General features: G+C 55.5%; 1 protein-coding gene across 4 annotated transcripts; it reads left to right on the plus strand.

Moving 5' to 3' along the window:
• Nucleotides 1–9,949: 9,949 nt before the first annotated feature.
• On the plus strand, nt 9,950–18,010 carry SAXO4 (stabilizer of axonemal microtubules 4). Of its 4 annotated transcripts, none has more exons than XM_059144001.1 (14): nt 9,950–10,062; nt 10,601–10,740; nt 11,191–11,308; nt 11,593–11,746; nt 12,735–12,863; nt 13,441–13,504; nt 13,976–14,088; nt 14,439–14,498; nt 14,637–14,723; nt 15,051–15,164; nt 15,246–15,340; nt 16,987–17,151; nt 17,647–17,728; nt 17,898–18,010. In XM_059144001.1, the coding sequence occupies exons 2-13, from the start codon at nt 10,632–10,634 to the stop codon at nt 17,714–17,716; spliced, it is 1,278 nt and encodes a 425-aa protein (XP_058999984.1). In that variant the 5' UTR covers nt 9,950–10,062; nt 10,601–10,631; the 3' UTR covers nt 17,717–17,728; nt 17,898–18,010. The 4 variants fall into 4 exon arrangements, with proteins under 4 accessions (XP_058999984.1, XP_058999999.1, XP_058999979.1 ...); XM_059143996.1 differs by lacking the exon at nt 9,950–10,062 and adding an exon at nt 10,338–10,415; XM_059144008.1 differs by lacking the exon at nt 9,950–10,062 and adding an exon at nt 10,352–10,374.
• The last annotated feature ends 6,168 nt before the right edge of the window (nt 18,011–24,178 follow it).

The following is a 24,178-nucleotide window of genomic DNA, read 5'->3' on the forward strand; positions in this document are numbered from 1 at the left end:
CAAAATTTACATACAATGAAATGCCCAAATCGTAAGTGTACATGTGCTGCCTCCCAGCAGGCGCCCACACCAGACTCCTATCAGGAAACAGGAATTACCATCACCCTAGAAAGTTCTCTCCTGTTCCACCCTGGTCAGTCCCTACAATACGCCTCCTCACACGCCAGGCAACCGTATCTCTGACTTTTTCTTTCACCACAGATTAGCTTTGTCTGTTCCAGAATTTCATAAAGATGGAATCATGTGGTGTGTACTCTTCTGGTTGTGTCTGCTTTCAGTCAGCATAACGTTTTTGGCACTGCCCACATTGGTATTTGGTCCTGTTTATTGTTGAGTTGAATGCATCATGTCAAACGACTCTACCCCATTTGTGTATTCATTCCATGGATGGGCACCTGAGCTCCTTCTGGTACTGGGTTCCAGACAATTCTTTTTGTGATTGAATGTTCTTATTTCTCAGTAAATATCTAGAAGTAGAATTTCTAGGTCATATGTAGGTGTAGGTCTAGTTGAAAAGCAAGTGCCAGCTCGTGGTCCAAAGCAGATGTACCCTTTTACATCCTCACGGGCTATGTACGAGAGATCTAGCTGCCCTAGAAGCTTGCCAGCATTGGATGTCAGTCAGTCCTTCAAAACTTAGCCATCTTTGTGGGTAGAAACTGGCACCCCCCTGTGGTTTTCATTTGCAGTTCCCTAACGACGAATGATGTTGAATTTTTCTTCATGTGCTTATGACTATTCAAATGTCTTCCTAACATTTCATTTATTTGTTAGACAGAACACAAGCAGACAGAGGGAGAGGGAGAAGCAGGCTCCCCATTGAGCAGAGAGCCCTAGGTGGGGCTCTATCCCAGGACCCTGGGATTATGAACTGAGGCGAAGGCAGAGGCTTTAACCCACTGAGCCACCCAGGTGCCATCATATGTCTTCTTTTGTGGGATGCCAGCTCGAGCCTCTTGCCCACTTTTAAATTTGGTTGTTGTCATTTTATTATTGAATGGTAGGAATTCTTTATACATCCTGTATATCAGTACTTTGCCAATATATGTTTGCAGGTATTTTTTACCTAGTCTGGGAGCTGTGTGTTCCTTTTCTTCCCAGGGTCCTTGGAAAAGCCAGACTTTCCAGTTTTGATGAAGTCGTCTATCAGCTTTTCCTTTGATGGTGTTATTGCTTTCGCGACCTGTTTCAGAAGCCTTTGCTTCTCTCTGAGTCACAAAGGTACCTTTATATCTTGAATGAATTTTTAGATACGGTGTGAGGTAAGATTGGAGGCTCTTTTCTCTTTCCATAGAGATACCCCGTTATTCCAACATCATTTATTAAAAAGACTTCCTGTCCTATTGGCTTCCTATGACATCTTTGTCAAAAACCACGTCTGTAACAGTGAAAACAAACAGAACTACATATTGAAGTTTTAAATATTTTATTTTTTTAAAGATTTTATCTATTTGACAGAAAGAGAGCGCACGAGAGTGTGCACAAGTAGACAGAGCGGCAGCAGGGGGAGGAGAAAGCAGGCTCCCCGCTGAGCAGGGAGCCCCATGTAGGGCTCAATCCCAGGACCCTGGGATCATGACCTGAGCCAAAGGCAGCTCTGTTTAACCGACTGAGACACCCAGGTGCCCCGAATTTTTAAAAATTTTAAATAAAATGTTCAAATGAAAATTAAATGCAGCTAAAAGTAGTCTAATCGAGTTACAAAAATTCATATTTAAAAATAAGTTCCTAAAAAAGAAAATAAGTTCCTCACTGAGTGTGGCGAGGACTGGTCTATCACAAAAGATTTCTTGGTTTCCTAGTATGATTTACATCTAAAATGAAAATCAAGTTTTCCATCAAAAAAGCCATTCTCTTTTTAAACCATGACATTAACTAGCTTTGAGAATGCCAACAGCCCATATGTATGTAGGTGGAGAGAGCGAAAGATGTTAACTGTCTTTCTGATACAATTACTTATCAGTTTGGCACATAAAAAATGATCATCAGGGGGCTCCTGTGGGGCTCAGGGGGTTAAGCCTCTGCCTTCAACTCAGGTCATGATCTCAGGGTCCTGGGATCGAGCCCCGCATCGGGCTCTCTGCTCAGCAGGGAGCCTGCTTCCCCCTCTCTCTCTGCCTGCTGCTCTGCCTACTTGTGATCCCTCTCTCTGTCAAATAGATAAATAAAATCTAAAAAAAAAAAAAAAAGATCGTCAGCGTCCAGGAGGGTTTGTTGTGGTGATGCGTGTATACAGTCAGTGCTTGGAAACCCACACCAGTGATCCCCATCACCTGCAGTGCTTGTCCACTGTGTGGCAGGAGGGCCACGTGGTCACGTGGTCGGTGTCCTGGTCAGTGTCAGAAGGACAGCCAAGACCACGCTTCTTTTTAACTTTATCCTGGGACTAGGAATAGTGAGATGTGCTTATCGTGTGAGGCACGCCTCTCATTTAGTTCCCTTAGGCCTCCTAGAGAAAGGCAGAAGCACACTGGTCACCCCGCCTTTGCTGGGAACCAGAGGTGCCCAAAAGCCACACCAGCTGCCCAACGTCGCTCCACTGGTGAGCTGGGGGCAATCGCATGTAAAGCCAGGCTGCATGGCTCCCCGCCCGTCCTCCTAAGTCCTCTGCACGTTTGCCTTCTCGTAAGAAAAGAGCCTGGCATGCTGCCTGTATGTACTGTTCCCATTACTTGGTGATTTCGGTTTATAAATTGTTAAAAACCTGTCTGTCTCCATCCGTCCTAAAACATCAGGGAGTGTGTCCCCTTTGGGAACCCTACACTGCTCCTTGGGTGCCCGCCGCCTGCATCCTCCCCAGGACCTCCTGGAGGCTACTTCCGGAGCTGAGCAGTATTGACAGAGAAGTGACTTACACAGATCCGGGCTTTAGGAAGACCACTGGCAAGTCACTCCAGGAAGTCACTCCAGGCGGAGGGAAACCTCGGGGGTAAAGGGGCTGACAGAATGCAGGGCATGTTTGGAGCGTTTCTAAATGGTTCGTGGTGAGTCTGGAGCAGAAGGGCACCTGGCCGGTTAGACTATGGTCGTAAAGAAACCTCCCGATCTCGGTGGCTTAACAAAGCCAAGTTTATTTCTCACTTGGTCCAAGTCCAGTGAGAATGGCGCAGCCCCTTCCTAGGGTGGCCGAGTGTTCCAGGCTCTGTCTTTTCAGTGTATGTTTACCACACACATGGGGAGGGTTAGTAATGAGGCCTGGAAAGATGGCCCGTGTTCGATGTCATGCCCAACCTTTTGCGCTTAATTCTGAAATAATAGTGTTTGAAGATTATAATGCTCCCAAGTTAAAACGGGCTAGGTTGTACTGCACTAACAACCAGCCCTGATGGTGATGGCCCCCCGACAGCAGGCTTATGGTGTGTGCATGTCAGGCCCGTGGGGAGCTTGGCATGACGTCTGTGTTGTCTTTGTGCCCGGCCTCATGCTGGCAGGACAGCCCCTTCTAGAACACTGCAGGGCACAGTGACAAAGGCTCTTTGGGCAGTCAGGCTCTGTGGTGACTCGGTGACCCAGACTGCCCCCATCTTTTATTCTTCTGTCCCAACACGGGATCTTCACCACTCCCCCTCCCCCGACACACACAGAGCCACTTCTAACTCCTTCTGGCTGGGAGTAGTGGTTCTCGACCCCCCAGAACTGGACACACTTGTTTATCTAACCACAGGGGAAGCTGGGAAATGTACACTCATCCCAAACACTTACTGAGTGCTTTCTCTGTGCCGGCCTGGGTGCTGAGCACATACATGTGTCTCTTCTGAATCCCTCAGCCTAACTGTGTGGGTTCTGCTGTGAGGCTTCACTACCATGACTTCATCACACAGCTAAGGGGACAGACGTCACGAAGTTAAAGGCATCCGAGAGCACAGGGCAGGAGGATTTGAACCCAGATCTCTGGGTATCCAGAACTGCTCTGGACCCCTGCCCTGAATTCCTTGCCGATCACTGCCAAGAATATTTTCATCCCTTTGGAGCTCTGAGATTGTGTTCTTGTTTTCTGCTCTGTCTCATTTCATCTTCCCCCAGGGGTCATGAATTTTTAAACTTTGTGCAAGATCAACCAGTTCACCCAGAGGAGACAGTAAAAGAAGCAGAACAGACAGAAATGGAACAGCCATCAAAGAGGCACGCCAGAGTTCTTCCAGGAAATGTCCACCTGCGGGGGAAGCGAACCAGAAGAGGTTGTGCGGACATGGCGGGAGGTGGAGAGAGAGTGCTCAGGTCACCAAGGGAATTGTTCCCTTTCAGGAAAAGAGAGACAGAGAGAGAGTGGGCTTAGGCCGTCAGACTCCGGCTATTTCAGTTTCTGGCGGTGAGGAAGGACCTCGAGAGACAATGAGCTGGGGTACCGCTGCGGCTATGGCGCAGATGACAGAAGTGCGGAGCCAACCATCATTTCCAGGTCGGTTTGAAGAAAGAGTTCCAAGGCCCTGAGGCCAAAACAAACAACACGGCTCAAACTTCAGACAAGCCAAACCTTCTGTTCCGGCCCCGCCCCTCTCTTCACAGGCAGCAGGACCAGAGGGGGTTGTTAATTAAAGAAAGTCACACAGCCCCATCAGTGCCAGAGCTGGACAGCAAAGCCAAGTTCTAGAAGAGGGTCAGAGAGGAGCAGGGATGTAACCTGGTCTCCCTCAAGACAGGAACCCTCCTGCCTCTTCCTCTCCCACCAAGGGGTCTACACCCCGAAGAGATGTGAGCAGGCACTCAAAGTGGTATTAGTGCTTCCATGTCTGTAGGAGTACGATTCACAATAACCCGAAGTGGAAACAGCCCAAGAGTCCACGCTCTGCTGAATGGATAAGCAATGCGTGGTATATCCACACAATGGAATACCATTCAGCCTTTTTTTTTTTTTTTTTAAAGGAAATTTTGAGGGCGCCTGGGTGGCTCAGTGGGTTAAGCCGCTGCCTTCGGCTCAGGTCATGATCTCAGGTTCCTGGGATCGAGTCCCGCATCGGGCTCTCTGCTCAGCAGGGGGCCTGCTTCCCTTCCTCTCTATCTGACTGCCTCTGTCTACTTGTGTTCTCTGTCTGTCAAATAAATAAATAAAATCTTAAAAAAAAAAAAATAAAGGAAATTTTGACACAGGCTACATTGGGGATGAACCTCGAGGACATGATGCTAGGTAAACTAAACCGGACACAAAAGGACACACACTGTATGATCCCTCTTACAGGCAGTCTGAGAGCCGTCCAATTCATAGAGGCAGAAGGTTGCAGGGTTGTTGCCGGGGCCTGGTGGGGGACAAGAGGGTGAGGGGTGTTTCATGGGCGCAGTTTTTTTTTTTTTTTTTTTTAAAGATTTTATTTATTTTATTTGACAGAGAGAGAGATCACAAGTAGGCAGAGAGGCAGGCAGAGACAGAGTGGGAAACAGGCTCCCTGCTGAGCAGAGAGCCTGATGTGGGGCTCGATCCCAGGACACTGAGATCATGACCTGAGCCGAAGGCAGCAGCTTAATCCACTGAGCCACCCAGGCGCCCCGGGCGCAGTTTTAATTAGGGAAGTTGGTAGAGTTATGGAGATGGACGCTGGTGATAGCTGTGCAATATCATGAACATACTTAATGCCATAGAACTGTACACTTTAAAATGGTTGAAATGGGAAATTTTCTGTTACATATATTTTACCACAATTTTTTAAAAAAAGATAACCAAGTCCCCTCTGGGCACCACCCCAGCCTCCCACTCAGCTGCACCCCAGAGGCCTGCTTCCTGCCTCTTAGTTGTCTTGGCCAATTCGGATGATTTTAAACCTTTCTTCTGTGGATTTTTACACTGAGGCGCCCAGCACCGACCAAGGAGCTCTGTGTGGGAGAGGGTAAGGGAGGCACAAGTTTCAAAAAAGAAAAATGCCATCAAAGCTCATAGCTTGGAGAACCTTCTAGTTCAACCCACGAGGCAACCTCAAAGCAGCCAACAGCTTTCCCCTGGGGGCCAGCCTGCCTGGATTCAAAAAATGACCCCTCCCCCTATTTGCTGTGTGACCTCGGACAAGTGAAGTAGCCTCTCTGTGTCTCAGTTTCTTCATTTGTAAAATGCAGGGGCTGATGCTACCCACCCCCTCGAGAAACACACCTCACTGTGATCAGCTTTGAATGTGTCAATACATGTGAAGCACATAGAACAGTGCCTGGTACCAAATACAGCCCCAAAGAGAGCTTGGTATTATTGTCATCCAGACTCATGTGAATTCAAACTTCTGCTTGATTCTGTGATGGAGAGGTCACGCCCCACCAGGGCACCCTGTTCCCCCATTAGAAGGTTGAGTGTGTTAGGAAGCTTTTCCCTCCTTGAACCTCTCTTCCTGACAAAGTTGGCCCTGCCCTCCGAGGTCTGTCGTAAGGACACACGTCAATCAAAGTCAAATGACACCTGCTCAGTGGTGTGCTGCCTTGTTCGCCTGAGCTCATATTCCTCTAGGGACCTAAAGCTCACAGAGCCCAGAGTGCAGATGTCTGTCCCCATTCAGGACTCAGCAAAGGATGGGGCATGCTAGCCCTGGATGCCCGTCAGGGCCCTCCCCTAGTGGTCCCAGCTATGGAGTTCTGGGCACCAGGGCCCCCAAATCCTCTAGCTGGCTCCTGAGCCTCAGTCTTCTAGGCTTCAGAGGCGAGGCAGCTGCTGGTGTTTGAGGCCAGCCTCAGGGTGTCTGTAGCTGTGCCTTCTCACAGGAGGAAAACAGGGCTGAATTTTACTGCTCAGGACGGGGCAGGTCTAGGAAGAAGAAAGAGGTCACCCATGTGGCCAGGGCAGTCTGTCCCTTTGGAAAATCACTGAGCTCAACCAAATGGTGTGAGAGTCTACTGCTACAGTGCCAGCACTTCACACCAAATTTGCCAGCATGTTTTAGCAGGACTTGGTGTGGATTCTGGAGTCAAAGCTGGCTCTACCCCTTCCTGCTCCTGAGGTCTAGGCAGTTTCCTCGTGTATAAAGCGGGGGAAGTAACAATAGTCCCTGCTCATAGGGCTGGACTGAAGAGTGAAAAGATGGCACAGCTCGGCACCTGCACGGAAAATGCTTAATAAATGGGAACAGTTATGGAAAGAGGGGCTGAGTTGGGCCCTGGATTTCCTGCTTAAAATCTGGAAGGCTCATTTAGTCTGTTGCTTTGTTTTATAGATAGGAAAACAGGCCTCGAGCCAAGAGATCCAAAAGGCACACAGCAATTTGACTACTGCCCAGACCGGCACCTGGTGAGCAGCCCCTAGTCTCCTGTCGCTTGTAGGCTCTGGCCCTCGCCCTCCCAGAGCACTCCTTGCCAGGTCGGCCCCTTGTGGGCAGGTGAGGCAGAGTGGTCCGTGGCTGAGGCGACAGTGGCTCTGCCCCCTCCTCAGTTCTGTTCAGGAGCCCCCCAGCCTTAGGAGGGCTCCACCGGCTGCATCTCCTGCAGTTTCCAGTGACAGCTGCTGGGTGTCGCCCCACAGCAAAAAACAAAAACAAAAACAAACCAACAAACCACTGAGAGCCCAGACCTAATGGGAGTTCAGTCTAAGAGCAGACACCTCCCAGAATCCAGCCCCCGCCCCCGCCCTGCCCTATCCTCTGTGGGCTTCAGGCCAGGCTGTCCCTAGCAGCTCCAGAGTTTCCCTTACAGCGTTACCAACTATTTCAAAGCTTTCACCACCTCCTCTGTTCCGCCAGCTGCTAAAAGGAAAACCTGACACAGCCTCTCCCCACTGAGTGCCTCTCCACACAGTGCCCCAGCCACCTGGGACCCATCACCACCCCTGCCCTGCCAGCGCTACCCACCTTTGCCCTTGCAGGGCCCTCCAGGTGGCAAGCCCTCCCTCATCTCCGCCTGGTGCAGGCTTAGCCCCCGCTGGACACTGGACACGGAGTATTTTGAGGGCTTTATGTATTTCGAGGGTTTTACAACCCCGTACGTAGATGCATTTTCCAGAAAGGGAAACTGAGGCATAAGTAACACGCATCGACTCTTCGTTGGTAAGTGGTAGAGCCAGGGCTTGTCCCACCAGCTTCAGAGTCTGAACTCTTGCAGCCTTGGAGGAAGGCCACTCCATCCCTCTGTCCCAACCTTCCATGGAGGTCTTACCCTCTTTTGTGTTTCATGGGTGGGGCTCTCCCGAGCCTCTGTCGTTACACGGGGAGAGCGGGACTGTGTGCATTCACTTGTCACCTTGCAGAAGCTTCTTCTTCTTTCTTTTTAAATAAAGATTTTGTTAAGGGCCGCCTGGGTGGCTCAGTCGGTTAAGCATCTGCCTTCAGTTCAGCTCACGATCCCAGGTTCCTGGGATCGAGCCCCACAGCCAGCTCCCTGCTCAGCGGAGTCTGCTCCTCCCTTTGCCGGCTGCTCCCCCTGCTTGTGCTCTCCCTCTCCCTCTCTCCCAATGTGTCAAATAAATAAAAATAAATAAAATCTTAAAAAAAACCCCTGAAGTTAATAAATACTTCAAAGTCATCATTTCCTTATTATATTACTGTATTTGTCCATCATTCATGGTCTCAAGGTCACTTCTGTCTACTGGATCTGTATGACGCAAACTCTGTACGGTGGCAGCCCCATAGGGGGCTGAGCACGACTTTCCAACTCCCTGCTCGGTGACCTTGCCTTGGTGGTTTGAAAGCAGCCATGCGGGGAGGATTTACACGACAGAAATGTGGCAAATGCTACCCATCCGGGCTCCCCACTCCCACCCCATCCCCAGAGATCCACTTGTTAAACAGTTACAGGCTTCAACGCCCCGTGGGGCAAATGGGCTGGCTCAAAGGCAGCAGGGCCTATGGGCTTGGCTCACTGCCATTATAATTTTTCACCAACTCTGAGGCCTGGTCAATGTCCTTGGGCTTCACCTTTCCCATCTGCAAAATGGGCTGAGCATAGGAGCCCTGAAAAACTGAGGAGCTGAAGCCAGGCCCTCAGGAAATCTGCCAACAGCCCCATGAGGCGGGTCCCGTCACTGCCCTCGGTGAAGATGAGGAATTGGGGGGTGGTAAGAGGTTTGAGATTTGAGTCACACTCCTAGCTTCTGGGGCACATTGGCGCTATAATCCTAGTACCCCGGCCACAGGGTGGTTTGGGGATTGTCCGAGGTAATAATGTGTGTGGAAGGGACACCTGGGTGACTCCATCAATCGTCTGCCTTCAGCTCAGGTCATGATCCCAGGGTCCTGGCAGGGAGCCCACTTCTCCCGCTGTCTGCTGCTCCCCCTGCTTATGCTCTCTTTCTCGCTCACTCTCTCTGACGAATAAATAAAATCTTTTTTTTTTTTTTTAAGATTTTATTTATTTGACAGCGAGAGGGACAATGAGAGAGGGAACACAAGCAGGCTCCCAGCCAAGCAGGGGGCCCAACGTGGGGCTCGATCCCAGGATGCTGGGATCATGACCTGAGCTGAAGGCAGACGCCCAACAACTGAGCCACCCAGGCGCCCCTTAAATAAATAAAATCTTTTTTAAAAGTGTGTGTGGAAGAGCTTGGCACCGATCTGGCTCTAGCAGGACACAGGAAATAGGATAATTCCCTGAGAGGCTTACAAGTGGGATCAGGGCCCACCCCCGTTTGAGTCTCAACTCTTCTCTTTCCTGATGTTTTCGGGATCTCTGGCTCGTCAAGACACTGCTTGTCTGAGCCTCATTTTTCCCAGGTGAACAGAGGGATAATAATAGCCAACCTGGAGGAGCCACTCAGAGGACTGGCCACGAAGGATATAAAGTGTCTGCTGAGAAGTGGATACTTAATAAGTGGGAGAGTGATCGTTGGAGATTATCTTTTATTTCTTGTCACTCAGAAGACAGCAGCTCTGCCCAGCCCTGTCAGGGGAAGCTGGAGACTGGGGCGAAGGGGGTGGAGTGGGGGGTGCCGAGGAGGCAGGGCCTGGGCCCCCCCGTAGCTGCCTTCATCTGGGCCAGCGCTGCCTCTCATGGGCCCTGGCCCTAGAAGGGCTTCTGAGGCGTGGGGACGCTGTTGCTAGGCAGCGGTTGCTAGGCGACACACTGTTTCTCTTGGCCTGGCCACCTCCCAGAGGGCCTGGCCTTCTCTGGGGCAGCTCCTGCCTCCTGCAGCCTCTCCCCAGACCTCAGAGCCACAGCCGAGGGCAGGTGAGGGTGGGGCCGGCTGCGGCTGGGACCCAGGAGGGCCGAGCCCACGTCCCTCTGCAAGGCCCCGGGGCGAGCTGAGGGAGGGACAAGGAGCCCGGGGCTGGCAGTGAGCTCCAGGGCCGGGCTGGGAGGGTGTCTGTCCATTCAGTCCCCAGAGGAGGCCATGAGGGGATTACGGTCAAGTGCGGGGAGTCAGACACCCCAGGCCTGAATCCTTCCTCGCTCCCCACCCCCACCCCACCCCCCATTATGAGCTCATCTTTCATCACTTGGAGTCTTTGTTTCCTGGCTGTGACCTGGGGAGAGAACAAGGTGTGGGGAAGGTGGAATGAGTATATGATTAGGTGCCGAAGGTGACCAGTCCTTCCTTCAGTATGGGGCGTGGGTGTCGGCGGAGAGAGGGACGGACCGGAGGGGGGACAGCACTGGCTGGGTGGGGCTCGAGCGTCACCCCTGGGGCCTCTGCAGCCCGGGCCTGAGGCAGACTCTGGGCCCTTGGGCTACTGAGCTGATGGGGCTCCTTGTGCTTCCTCCTCAGGCGCCCCGCCGGGGCCCTGCCCCCCAGCACCATGATGGGGAAACTCCCCTTGGGCGTTGTCTCTCCGTATGTGAAGATGAGTTCGGGGGGCTGCACGGACCCCCTGAAATTCTACGCCACCAGCTACTGCACAGCCTATGGTGAGCGCCTCTTTGTGCTGGAGACACCCCAGGACTCGGGGCTGGAGAGGGGGAGACCCTCCCGCTGTGAGACGAGCAGCGCCTCTGGCCCATCACATGCTCCGAGGGACCCCAGCACGCCAAACCGATCCATCGCCTGAGTCCCCCAGGGACCATGTCCAGGCTGGCTTGGCCCCGCTGCCCCTCCCCCGTGGCCGTCCTGTGATTCTGCCACGCGTGTCCCTACCCCATCCTTTCCATTCCCTGCTGCCACAGTCCCAAAGGGCCAGGCTTTCACAGCTCTTGCTTCAGTCCCTGGTTCTATGCCTTCTCTATCCCGAGGACCCCTGGGCCCTGAGTGGGGGTGGGAGTTGCAGGGTGTTTCTGGCCCTGCCTGGGAAACCCTGCTCACTGCTTGTCCACTCCCCTGCCCCATGGGCCGGTCCCGACTCCTGGCTTCCTCTCTGGCAGGTCGGGAGGATTTCAGGCCCCGCATGGGCAGCCACGAAGGCACAGGCTACAGATCAAATTACCGGCCCGTAGTCTCCTACCACGCCAACCTTGATGCCCTGGACAACCCAGCCATGGGGTATGGTCTGTGCAAGCCTTTCTCCCTCTCTGCACCCCTGGGCCTTAGAGCTCAGGGGCACTGGAGTTCATTGGACCAGCTGCGGACTCCACACACGGAGACCTAGAACCTTGCCTGGCCTGGGTCTGGGGTCCTGGGGCCCTCAGGGCATGGCACCTAGTTGGGGCCCCAAGGCAGGCAGACTCCTGAAGCACCTGGGGGAGGTTTGGGGGAAGTGGGCGGCTTCTAGAGATAAGCAGCTTCCAGGTGGCCCTGGTCATACACGGCTCCTACCCCCCTCTCAGAGAACAAGTCCGCCACAATTTCCAGTCAGTGACCAATCAGAGCTACCGCCCCCTGGAGGTGCCGGATGGCAAATACCCACTGCCTTGGAACATGCATCAGACCAGCTCTGGCTACTCTCGCGAGAAGCCCAGTGCAGCGACCCCCACTAAGGAGGTCAGTGAGACCCCGAGGTTGGGCTGGAGGAAGGGTCGGGGGGGGGGGGGCGGCGGACAGCGTGAGGATCTCTCCAGCGGGGTGGGACTGTGCTGCCAAGAGTTGGTCCAGGCTGAGATGCCTGGGCACAGAGGAGCCATACGCGGGCTGGGAGTCTGCCCACCTCTGTCGCCTTAGTCCCCTCCCCACCTGCACCATCACCTCCCCTCCACCTCCATCCCCGTCCCGTCACTGCCATCACCTCTGCCTCCCGCATCTCCAATCCCAACCCCAACGCCATCCCCATCCCATGGTCTCCACCATCCCACTGACATCTCCAGCACCACATGACTGTCCTCACCACCAATGTCACATATGCTCGTCTGTGTGGTCCCCATCCTCTTCATTCTAACATCATTACAATGATGGTTCTTATCACCAGCAGTAGAATGGATACTAAGTCATTCATTCATTCATTCATTCAACTGATATGTTCTGAGCATCTCTTTTATGATGCTCAGGAAGGTGCTAAGTGCTGGGAGGGAATGCAACAGGGAAGAGGTGTGGTGGCGGAAGCAGTAGTGAAGGGGTTGCAAGTGCAAACCAGGAGGGTGGGAGAAGAGCTTGCTGTGGAGACATGAGTCAAAGACACAAGGGAAGTTAGTGCCCTCTGACTGCAGCGATGTATGAGTTCCAGGTAGTGGAGACAGCAAGTGCAAAGGCCCTGTGGTGCGAGTATCTGCTGTGACAAAGACCAGCAAGGAGGCAGGTGGCTGGAGGCCAGCGAGGGGCCGCGGTCCTCGTGGGTCTCTGTCAGGCCATGGGGTTCTACTGCCAGTGCAATGGGACGGTGGTGAGGTTCTGAGCAGAGGGGGGGACATGATTGGACTTCATTGTCAAGGGACCCCTCAGGCTATGGATACCCTGTAGGGGTTAAGGGCAGAAGCAGAGTCAAGACGTGACTGCCCTCCCTTGGCCTGGAACATGACCAGCCACTTCCTCTTCCCAGGTCAGGAAGGTCCATTTCGACACCCAGGACTATGGGCCGCAGTCCATCACAGGGCTGGAGCCCAGGGACGGGCCCCTGCTCCACCAGCTGCAGGGCAAGGGCTCGATTGAGTGGGAGAACGCCCGGCATGTGAGTGGGCAGCCCCCAGTCAGGGCTGTGAGCGGGACAGGGCGGCCAAACCCACACCTTCCCCTCCAAGAGACAGTCACTGCTGTGACTCACCCAAAAAGCCAACTACCTGGGGTCTCAGGGTACCTAGAAAAACTGGGGAGAGCCAAGGATATTTGGTATTTCCAAGACAGTATCAACGTCGTCCTACGCTTCCTTACTCGTGTCTTGGGACTTAGGACTTAACCCCATCCAGACTCCCTGAGCTCAGGGCCATGAAGCGTGATGGGAGCACCCACTTTACTCCCTTAGCCTCTCTCCTCACGTTGGGTCTGGGTCCCTGAGGCCCATATTTATTCCTGGAAGTCCTGTGTGAGATGGGACGGGCTTCACGGTCACGGGGAACTTAGGGTGGGCTGTATGGCGCTCTGCTGCCTTGTAGGGGAGGGGTTTGCACGGGGCCTGCTGTACCCGCCCTCCCTTCGCAGACTGTACTGCACCGGTCTACTCGGAGCACTGAAGGGCCACCACAGCCACCAGCCGCCTCCAGGCCCTGGTCCACCTTGTGGGCCCCAGTGCTCTGCCCTCTGTGTTCCAGGGCCCGCGCTTCATGACCTCTGAGTACAATTCCAAGTATCTCAAGGAGCCTTCAAACCAGCCAGGTAGGCACCTGTCTGCACTCCTGCCTCTCTCCCAGGGCACTTCCCCCCCACCCAGCCACAAGGAGAGACACTGGGCGACCCAAAGGGAGCTGGCCAGGGACATAGACGTCCCCAGCAAAAGAAAGAAGGCTGAAGAGGCAGCCTGGGGGACCTGGGCCCTAGCGCCGAACCCCGGAAGGGCAACTCAGTGGCTCAGGAGGGCTGTGGATCCTGACCCCAGCTGTCTCCAGGCCTGTCGGAGCCTGTCCTTCCTGCGCCTCTCTCCTCCTCTCCCATCTTGTCCTCTCTGTCCTCTCTGTCCGGGACTCTGGAGGCTGCCTGGTGCCCCTGATGCTAGACCTCCAGCGTCCAGACCCTTGGAGCCAGCTCCCTCCCCGCTGGCTGGGACTCTCGGAGCCTCTGGAGGCCGTGTGGGTGGGGCCAGGCGGCCCAGGTTGGGGGGCAGTATCGGGGGGGCCATGTCTTTTGCAGATCTCTTGCAGAAGAAAACAATTGGCGCCAAGGAACAGACTGGCTTCACCGAAGAGTCTGCCAAGAACCCCATTGTCTTCCAGTCACCTTCCCAGGCCCTCCCGGGGGACCCCGTAAGTCAGGCCCGTGCCTGCTAGAATTTCAGGGCTACTTCTAGCTTCTTAAGAAAATGTGAGCTACACGAGATGAAGGCATGTGGGTAAAAACTACCACTTTGGTCCAACTCTCCCAGCTGATGGGTGAGCAGACTGAGGTTCAAAGAGAGGGGGCAGAGCCAATGTTACTTGGAGTCCGGATAAGAGCCCTGGCCTGCTGGTTCTCACTCAGCATTGTTACTCCCCAAACTCTTCCCTTTCCTCGGTGACCCCAATCATATGAACGTGTTGTGAGTTCTCCTTGGCGCTCGGGACCCGGGGCCGCTGCTTCGGCCTGGCTAATGCGCCCCTGCGGGCCTCTCTCCCAGGTCCTTCTCCCTGGCCGGAGCATCACCAGGTCCGACTTCCTCCCCATGACCCACCCTCACGTAAGCTGAGCCGGTGGGGGTGGGGGGCTGTCTGAGCCCACAGCCCGGGGTTGTACTGTGTGGCAGTTAGGAAAGTACCCAGAGGACTGCGGGAGGAACAGCCCAGCTCTGGTGCCAGGGGCCCCTCTGTTGCCTTAGGGGGATGAGTTCCTGCCTGTGCTGGCCAGAGGATCCGAGCGGGAAACTGGCTACAACCGGGTGACTGAGAGGACACTGAACCCTAGAGTGAGTGGCCCTCGGTGGGGTGGGGGCTCCCCCAGAGCGGGAGCATTCCCACGAGAGGGGACAGGGAGATTCCTTGGGCTCAGAGGCATTTGAGCACTAAGGATGGGAAGAATCAGGATATTTGGACCCTCCAGGGGAGGGGTGAAGTCCTGGGAGCGAAAGTGAGGGTGTCTTTGAACCAGGGCATGCGGTGTGCCTGGAGGGGAAGGACGAGGTCCTGGGACTGGGTGCAAGTTGGGGGTCCATGTGCCTCTGCCTGTCTGCTCTCTGTGCTTGCCGCCTCCCCCTGACCACCCTCTACCTTTCTCGTGGCTCCGTCCCCTGCAGGTGCCCCCTCCTGGCCCAGAGCCTAGCAGCATGAGCCACCGGCAGTTCCAGCCCCCACAGCGGGTGCAGCAGACGAATGTTGCTTTGCTGGGCCGGGAGACCGTGGGGAACAAGGTGAGGCCAGGGTGCCCAGCCCCATCCCCAAATCTCCACCCGCTCCTGACCTGACAAGTCCCCTCCGTACCTCTGGTGCAGGAGCCCACGGGGTTCAGCCTGAACAACCCCGGCTACTTCCGGAACCCTTATGACCCTGACCTGGATAATCGGTACCTGACCACTTACAACCAAGGGTGAGCACCCCCCACCCCCATCCAAATCCAGGGCTGTGAAGCCAGCATGCATTTCACAGACAGACACTGGGACACGTGATGAGCTCACAGCCTGCGAAGTAGAACAACGCTGAATTAATGAGGGTTCCCCCGGAAGCAGCCCCTGAGCCAAGGATTGGAGCACGAACCCCTTACTGGGGACAGTGGGGAAGCTGGGAAGTCGTGTGGGGAAAAGGAAGGCAGCCCAAAGTCAGCGTGTTATTAACCAGATATCCGGTGGGGAGACTCTAGAAAACAATGCAAACACACAACTTGGAATAATGAGGGCCAAGGGAGGGGAGAGAGAGCTGGGGTACTGATGCCCCCACATCCATCAATCGGTAATTAAGGGCTGTCCCCAGAGACCATACTAAAGATCCCAGGCACCTCCTTGCTACAGGCAAAGCAAGCCCCCGCAGCCCAAGGGCAGCCTTCCTCTGTACTTCTCTCTGATGCCACACAGGTCACTGGTGCCCGGGCTGAGGGGCAGGGGAAGAACATGGGGGCTGAAGCGGGTCTGGGTAGAGAAACATGGCATCTGCTAAGATACTATGTCCAGTCCATGGTGGGTTGGGCTCTGGGCTGAAAGTAAGCTCTTTGCTAAGCATCAGGGAAGGCTTCCAGGAAGAAGTGGGCAGAGAGCCATGGGGAGGACTCCCAGGGCCAGGGCTGGATGGGAAGAGCATTACAGGAGTAGGATAAAGGAGGTGTAATTTTCTGGACAAAGGCCTCCTCGCATGACATCTGTCATCTGTGAGCGTGTGTCACCTGTGTCCACACTGACCCCCAACTCCTTATTCTCCCAAGTTGCCTCCCATCCCTGGGGCTGGCCCCTGCTTTGGGATGGGGACCTTGAAGTTTAGATGGGAGAAGTGGCACCCAAGCCACAATGTATATCGCATATCTGTGACACAGGTGGCTCCTTCACTTCCCACGAAGGGGGAGGGAGAAGGGGAGGGACAGAGACTCCCTCTGGGTATCCAGGGCTAACAGTGCCCCTGCTCCTCTCTGGGCAAACGTGCTCCTCCTGGAGCTCCAGCAGACTCTCAGCGGCAGCCCTGTCTATGTGGTCCTTCTCCCACTCACCCCTTGGCTTACCCGCGCTCCTGCCAGGTGTCAGGCACATGGCTCCTTCCCCAGGGGTTGTAATCCCTGATTTTCTCATTTATCTCTCTGCATCCTCACGTCATAAGTTCAAGGGCAGGGACCACATCCGAAGCGTTGGCCAGTGCTTAGCGAGCATCAGCAAAACGGATGCAAAGTGGAATGCCTAGAGAGAAATGAATGAGCCGGTTTCCACTGCCCACCCCTGGGAAGTTCATGGGCCAGAGAGGAAGCCGGCAGGCACACAGTCCTTGATGCTCCCAAGTGCTGGCATAGCATCAGCGGGCCGTGCAAAGGAGGGTCGTCCAGTTCAGGGACAGAGCCAGAGCAGCGTTCCCAGGCAGACAGGGGCTCAGAGAGTGCCTGGCAGAGGGCACAGCGTGAACAAAAGGAAGGAGGCTGGAGGGATCTGAGGCCATTTGTGCTCTGCTGGAGCCAAGATTCTTGTCCAAGAAGGGCAGGGAAGCTACAGAGGTGGGCAGAGGCCCCCTTATCACCAGCAACAGCTCCCCGCCATGCTGCAGGTACTTCGAGAATATCCCCAAAGGTCTGGACCGAGAAGGCTGGACTCGAGGGGGTATCCAGCCACAGAAGCCGGGGGGCTATGCCCTCAACCAGCTGGTCACCCGCATGGAGGCTACCCCCAACCCCACCGAAAGCCTACGTCACCTGCACCCCCACGTGGGAAGGTAGCCAGCCCTCCCTCTGTCTGTTGAAGCATCCGGGCCTTTCCCCAGCTTCCTCCCTCCATCTGTCTGTCTGTCGGTCCATCTGAGAGACCCATTTCCTCTCTCTGACTTGTTCACTGCTTTTCCTGGTCCCCCCCCCCCCGCCCCCCGCCACCACCCCTGCTATCCTCAGCGACCCCTCCCCCTGCATGGCTGCCCCCAACCCACCCGCCTCATTCCCATCCCAGAGGCCCCCTCAAGACCAGCTCCCAGCCACGCTGCAGGGAAGGGGCAGAGACAGAGCTGCAGGGACTGTGGTTCCACCTCACTCTGACTCCTTCAGCTCCATTCAATTCCTCAAAAATTACATTTCCAAGACAATGGCCCAGAGTTGGCAGGCAAACATCTGTGGCTTGGCTGACCTAGCTGAGCGCTGCTGTAGGGGAGGGGCAGGCAGAAGAGAAGGTCCCACCGTGCCCCACATCCCCCTTATCTGCACCCCTCCCCGCCCTGCAGAACCCTGATCTCCACGGACCCCTTCTACCGAGTCCCGCCTCCCAGCGGCCGCTTCATGACTCCCAGCTGAGCCCGAGTCTGGGTAAGTAAGTCTGCCCATGTGGGCCAGCCCCACATCCCCAGCCCTGTGTCAAGCAAGCCCTGCTGGGGACCCAGCCTCAGAGTGAGGGGTGGGAAAAGGGGGTGGAGGTTGGCCAGAAGCCCCACCCCCACCCCGCGAGCCCCTCGGGCCTCATCTCCATTCCCCACAGGTTTGCCAACGCAGCAGGGCAGGACAGGAGCTGGTTACAGACCCTACCCCCCACCCTGTCCCTGCCGGGACTCCCCTGGCTACTTTCCTAATGAAATAAAGAACAGTGAAGTGGCTGTGTGTCCAGTCACTGGTAGGAAAGCTGGGAAAGAGACGGGGGAGGGCGGGGCAAGCATGCAGGGGGTAGATCAGAGCAGGACCTCCAGGGTCCTTCTGAGTCCCACATAGGATGGTTCAAAGGAGAGGGGAGGGCAGAGGAGCAGGCAGTCACAGAGATCTCTCTCTAGAGACAGATGGGCAGGGGTATGCGTTGGATGAACCCCTGGACATTGACCTAGGGAGGGGCAGGGGCTGGTGGAAAACCCTGGTGCCTCAGGGCAGCTTTTCTAATTGTAATTGTGAGAATTAGAACAAGGTGTCCCCACTCCCAAGCATAGTCCCTAAAGAGCAAACTTCCTGTGGGAAGAAAGCATCACCAGGGCCCTCAGCCTGCAAGGCAGAACCCGAGCTGCCTCTGCCTCCCCTACCTCCACCAGGTGCACTTGCACAGTGTACAACTGCACAACTGTGTGCTGTGTTCCTGCCACCACCAGCTCTTCATTTCATAAAGGGGGACCTGGACCCAGAGAGAGTGCATGAGTTGCTGGAGGTCATATGGACAGAGAGGCAGCAGCAGCCCAGGCCCGAATGTCTCCAGAGCCTCCCAGGCCAGCCTGCGGGCAGAGGGGCAGGCTCTGTGGTCTAGCAGCTGCCCCCCACCCTTGGAGGGTAACCGTGGAGCCGCGCTGCTGGCCCTGGGCGGGGCCCGGTGTACCAGCTGCCTGGAACGGCAGGCCCGGGGGCTGTCCTCACTTGGCCTGGCTGGGGCTCCATGTGGGATGTGGGCGGCTCCAGCTGGCTCCAGCCCTGGAGGGGGCGAGTAGGGGACACAGAGTCTCTCAGCTCCAAACCCAGCCAGACTCCGGACCCAGGGCCAGCCCCACAGTCTGTGGGTGGGTCCTGCTGGTCCATGGTCTCCAGCATTAGGGGCGAGTTACCAGATCAGAGATTTGCCAGCTGGGCTGGGTCCCAACTGCGGCCTGGCCATGATGAGCTTGGGGGGTGAGGGAAGGGGATCCACCAGCCCCTCCCTCCCCACAGTCACACGCACACAAATACACGGACCCCTGGAGACATGCACATACTAACACATACACAAAAATGCCAACAGACCAGGACATACCGACCAACACAAGCGCAGCAGAGACAAACGCACAAAAATGCGCAGATCTTCATAGAAACTCTGAAAGGCTTGTCTGTGCAGACACATAGACACAGAGGCAGACTTAGAGACATTCCACACGCTTAGACGGACTCACAGACACACCCAAACAGCCGTACAGAGACAAGATGGACACACACACACATACACACACACACGACCGCACTTCACGCCCGCATGTCTATCTTTCCCACCAGTGTCCTTTCACAGCTCAAGTTTCCGGCTCAGCCCCGCTCTGTCTGACGCAGTAGGGGATATGGTGTCAGGGACACTGGAGCCTCATCACACCCTTTCTCGGTCCCCTCCCCCTCCCATTGTCCTGCACCCCGTTTCCAGGCCATGTGAGCTGGGGCTACCCCACGATGTTTCCTGCGCTAGAGCTCTGGACCCCACCCGAGGGAAGGGGGCTGCACAGCAACCTCCTCATTCCGTTAGCCCCTGCCTTCACCCCTTCGGCCTCTGTCCGCAGCCCATCCCCGCCTCTCCGTTTGGATCCTGGGCCCCAGCCCTAAGGACTGTGTGAGGAGCAGGAAGGGGGTCCAGGAGGGGCCAACACCTAACTTAGGTAGTTCTGGAACTCCTGCCTGGAACAGAGCACGGATTTCCCCAACTTCTAGATGAGGGGACAGACACAGAGAGGCGGAGTCCCTCGACCCAGGTCACACAGCAGCCAGGACTGTGGGTGGGTACCTGTTGGCAAGGGCGGAGTGGGAGCCCAGAGCGGCGGCTGCCCAGTGGGGCTGTGAGTAGACCCCGAGTCACACCCGCCTTCCCGACCTCTGCCCACTGCACGCGTCACTCAGGGCAGGTCCCGAGCGGGGAGGGCAAGTGTGAGCTGGACCTTGACATGGACAGCATGGCCAGTGGTGGGGGCTGAAGGAGGCGAGGCTGCGGGCAAGGACACAAGGCGGGGCCAGCTGAAGGCCTGGCGGGGGGTCGGGGGACAGATGAGTGAGGCTGTGAGGTGGGCCACCCCCGGGGGAAGGCGGGTGGCCTAGGTTTCCGGGCTCTTGACGACCATGCTAAGGAGACCTTCTCTGTCCTCCTCCTCAATGATGGGACCCTGTGTCCCCAGGGCAGGAAGGGTGGAAACTTCCCACCCTGCGGTTACGGAGGTTACTGAACCCCCACCCCCCACTGAAGTGAAGGCCTTTGCCCTGTGGCTCCCCTTTTCTGCTGTCGGGTGAGTGTGGGCCCGGATACTGCGGCTTCATTTGAGGGGCTCTGTCCCCTTGCCCGTCGGAGACCCTGCCACAGGCTGTGGAGGCCACCTGACCATTCTGGGCAGTAGCGAGTAGCAGGACCCGGGCTGTGGCTCCACAAGATGGCGGGTGTGAAGGACTTGAGCTGGGCCACTAGTGGCCGCCTTGATGCTGGAGCAGAGGGGACCGAGGCCCAGCTGGGAGTGGGGACTTGAGGCAGGCACAGGCTCTGGCCTTTGTCTCTTCCTGCTTGGCCCTGGACAGGCCTCCTCAGGACCCTCCCAGGAGCAGCCGCCTCTTGGGTCAGGTAAGCCACTGCCCAGCCTCGTCTGGAGGCCTGGGTGGCCCCTGTCATGTGTCCGAGGCCAGCTTCTGGCAGGCTCTCCTGGAGGCAGCCTGCCTCTCCCCTCACCTGGAAGAAGCCAGGCTTTGGGCGTGGAAGCGAGTCACTCCAGTGGGTGCCAACTGTAGCTGCTCCTGGAAGCTTCCATCCCCTCCCCCACAGATGCTTTAGAAAGTGTGATGAGGTGTACAGAGACGAGGACTAGCGTCATTAAGCCCCCACAGCCTGCCGGGTGACGGGAACGTTCCGTGGGCCTTCATCTTTTCAGCGAGAACACTGAGGGGCCTCCCTCTGGGGGACGTTTGGGGACGCAAGTGGGTGCTGTGCTGACAGCTGCGGTGTGGGGGTGTGGAGCCCCGAGGGCTGATGGGACAGCAGGTTGAGAGAAATGCTGGATACCACGCTCTGGGGCCCCACCTCGGACGCACGTGGACGCGTGTCAGGCTGCTGCCCGTCACGGCACTGTGGCAGCGGATGGTGACAGGTACCATCTGGCCCAGGTCACGTGGCAACACGCAAAGCCACCAGCTCACGGGCTTGACAGCTGGCCAGCTGGGAAAAGGCATCTGTCTGTGGACCTGGAGCTCCCCGGGGGGGCGGAGGCGGGACTGGCTGCGGGGGGTGGGGGTGGCGGGCAGCCTGCCTGGGGAGGACGGTGGGTTTGCTCCACCCAGACAGATGGAGGGCCTGAAAATGAGAATCCGATTCTGATCCCTGCCTTCCTCTCTGACCATCTGGAAGGCCATTCTCAAGGAAATTTTCCAGTACAGCCAAATATGCAAGGGTAGAGGAGGAGACAGATCTAGAAAACTCCCCCCTCCCCCACCGAGAGGAGGGTTCCGGTTCAAGGTCAGAGGAGAGAGCCTGCCAGGTCTCCCAGGCATTCAGATACTCTGTGCTTCTCACGAGCCGCTGACACCGCTACAGACCGGGCTCGGCCAAGGACATTCTTGGCATCGTAAAGCTTCACTCCTGGAAAAACCTTTGCGATAACCGGTTAATCCGGGCCAGCGAGGAAGCAGCTCGGGTGTCTGCTCAGAACACAAGGCCTCCCCCGTCACATCACCAGAATGAGGCTCTCGAGGAGGCAGAAGCAGGGCCTAGAAGCTTCCTAGGGGAGCCAGGTCCTGGCACATGCAGCTGGCCAGCATGGGGCTTTGTTTTCTTTTGCTGGAGAAGGGATATGTGAGTGTGTGTGAGTGTGACGTAGGTCGTCTGAGGTCCCCAGGTCAAGGGACAGACAGGTCAGAAGGGCATCGGTCGGGACCGCCCATCCTAAGAGGGAGACTGGGTCAGACGCCAAAGGAGTGGTGTTCAGGAAAGACTTTATGGGCCTCTGGACCCCAGCATCCTTGCTATGGCCCCAGTGACAAGGTGTGGTTCCTACGGTAAGAGACTTGCTGCATGTTCTCCTGGAGGGCTCTGGCCCCGGCTTTGAAGAACGTGGGGCAAGCTGATTCCGAGCATACACAAGGCACCGGACAGCGTGGGACCTCCTGGGTACCACAGTGAAGACCCTGGAGCACCGGACAGTGGACTCTTCACGGTGATCATGGGGATCCCTTAGTGCTCACAGGCTGAAGTCCGAGCTTGTGGGGGCTGCTCATAGCGCTTTACGAGCAACAGAAGCCGACATTAGCTAATGTAGCAGAGGAGAAATTTGTTAAAAGGAATTCGGAGCTCACAGAATCCTCAGTTAGACTTGAGAGCAAAGCTTAGAGGCTACCCAGCCAGAAATGGGGGCCACACTCGTCCCATGAGCCTGGGCCCCTGGCTTGGCTGGGCACACAGCGGGTGTGGATTCCCCACCAGCCACATGGTCAGGAGCTCAGAAATGCACACTGGTCTGTCTGTACCTGAACTTAGCAAAGACATCCACCCGTGGCTTTCCAGTCCAACTTCCTCATCCCCTTTGAATTTAAGTTGTTCATTCAAGACTCAGATCCAATCAAGTCAAGAGTTCTGCCACGCCTCCCTCTAGTGTCCTGCTCCCCAGGAGCTCATTCTTAGGGGAAGAAAAGCCGTCTATCTATGCGGACTCCCCCTGAGATGTATGATCACCCTAGGTTTGGGTCAATCCACCTGTGCCCTCCCAGAAGCATCTGCGACCTTCTGACCTGTGGTTGCCAAGGTTATGCAAACGACCCTCCAGCTGGACCGTCCACGGAGCCCCTCCAGGTCCATCAGCTGTTGTCAGCCCTCCGAGGCCATCTCAGAGGTGCAGAAACTTCTGGATGTTCTCCCTTGTGATACAAGGGTGTGTAGAGGGATTCAGGGGATGAGCTAGCACCCCCCAATTTCCACGCTATTGAAGCTTCTCCCTACATCCAGGGGGTGCTTGTGGGAAGCCTCTTGTATTCTTAGGCCTCATGTGGTAAGGAAAGGACAGAGTCCCTCTGCCCTGGTGTCCCCTATGTGTACCTGGGATGTTTTTCATGTCGCCCTCTGCCTCGGCCCAGGTGGCCCCTGAGTTCCTTCACCGCAGGCCGTCTGTCCGTGGGGTGCTCTGCTCCGCCCCTTCTCCCCGACCTGATGGCTGACGCCTTATCTCCTGTTGGGTGGGATCTTGGCTTCTGTGATGACACATGCTTTCCCGCTCTGGGGCTTACATCATCAGCTCCTTTCTCCCCAAGTTCAAAGCCAAGGTTTTGGACCTTCAAAAAAATATTTCTCTCTCTCAACCCAGCTCTTGCACGGCTGTAGTCTGAACTCTGGGTTTCAAAGCCTCTTTTGCAACTCAAAGCCAGGGATTGGACCCTTTGTTCTGAGTTTCCCTGCGAGAGCCCGGAACATAGGAAGCCAGCTCCTATGGGAATGGATATGTTGAAAATTGTCTCCAGTGGAACATCAGTTAATATCTCGGAATGACAATCCCCAGGTCCTACATTACTCCCTGAGGCTTCATGATCCTTCTTCAAGAGAGGGGGGATTGGGCCCATTCCAGGGCCAGGATAGGGTGAGGAGAGGGAGGCCTTTTCGCAGGCACAAAATTCAGAGCAGTGCCTGAAAATTCAGCAATCAAGAGAAACAACAGTTGAATGCAATTACTGAAAAAATTGAAGGCGAAGGCAAAAAATTCACAATGAACAGAACACCAACATTTTTAAGTAAAGACAGGCTGAGTACTGCTGATTTTTCCTTTTGCCAAAGGCCTCAATATGGTTCACCACAGCACTGATAACTGATCCTATCTTCATTTAAAATTTTAATATTTTGCTCATCATAGACTTCTTGCATTAATTTTGGGTTTAAAAATATTCCATTGAACTGTTACTTATCTTGATTACTGAGGGCTTTTTGGTGCCCTCCCTGAATCTTGTGCCTTGCTCACCTCCCCCTGTCCCTGGGCTTCTTCTCTGGATGTGAAAATTAAGGTTCAGAGATGGTGAGTAGCTCAGGTGGAGCAGAAGGCCCCAAGGCACATGACGGAGGGAGGGTCTCCAACCCATTCATTCATTCAACACACATGCCTTGAG

The sequence above is a fragment of the Mustela lutreola genome, chromosome 1 (genome assembly GCF_030435805.1).
Source record: "Mustela lutreola isolate mMusLut2 chromosome 1, mMusLut2.pri, whole genome shotgun sequence".
Lineage (NCBI taxonomy): Eukaryota > Metazoa > Chordata > Mammalia > Carnivora > Mustelidae > Mustela > Mustela lutreola.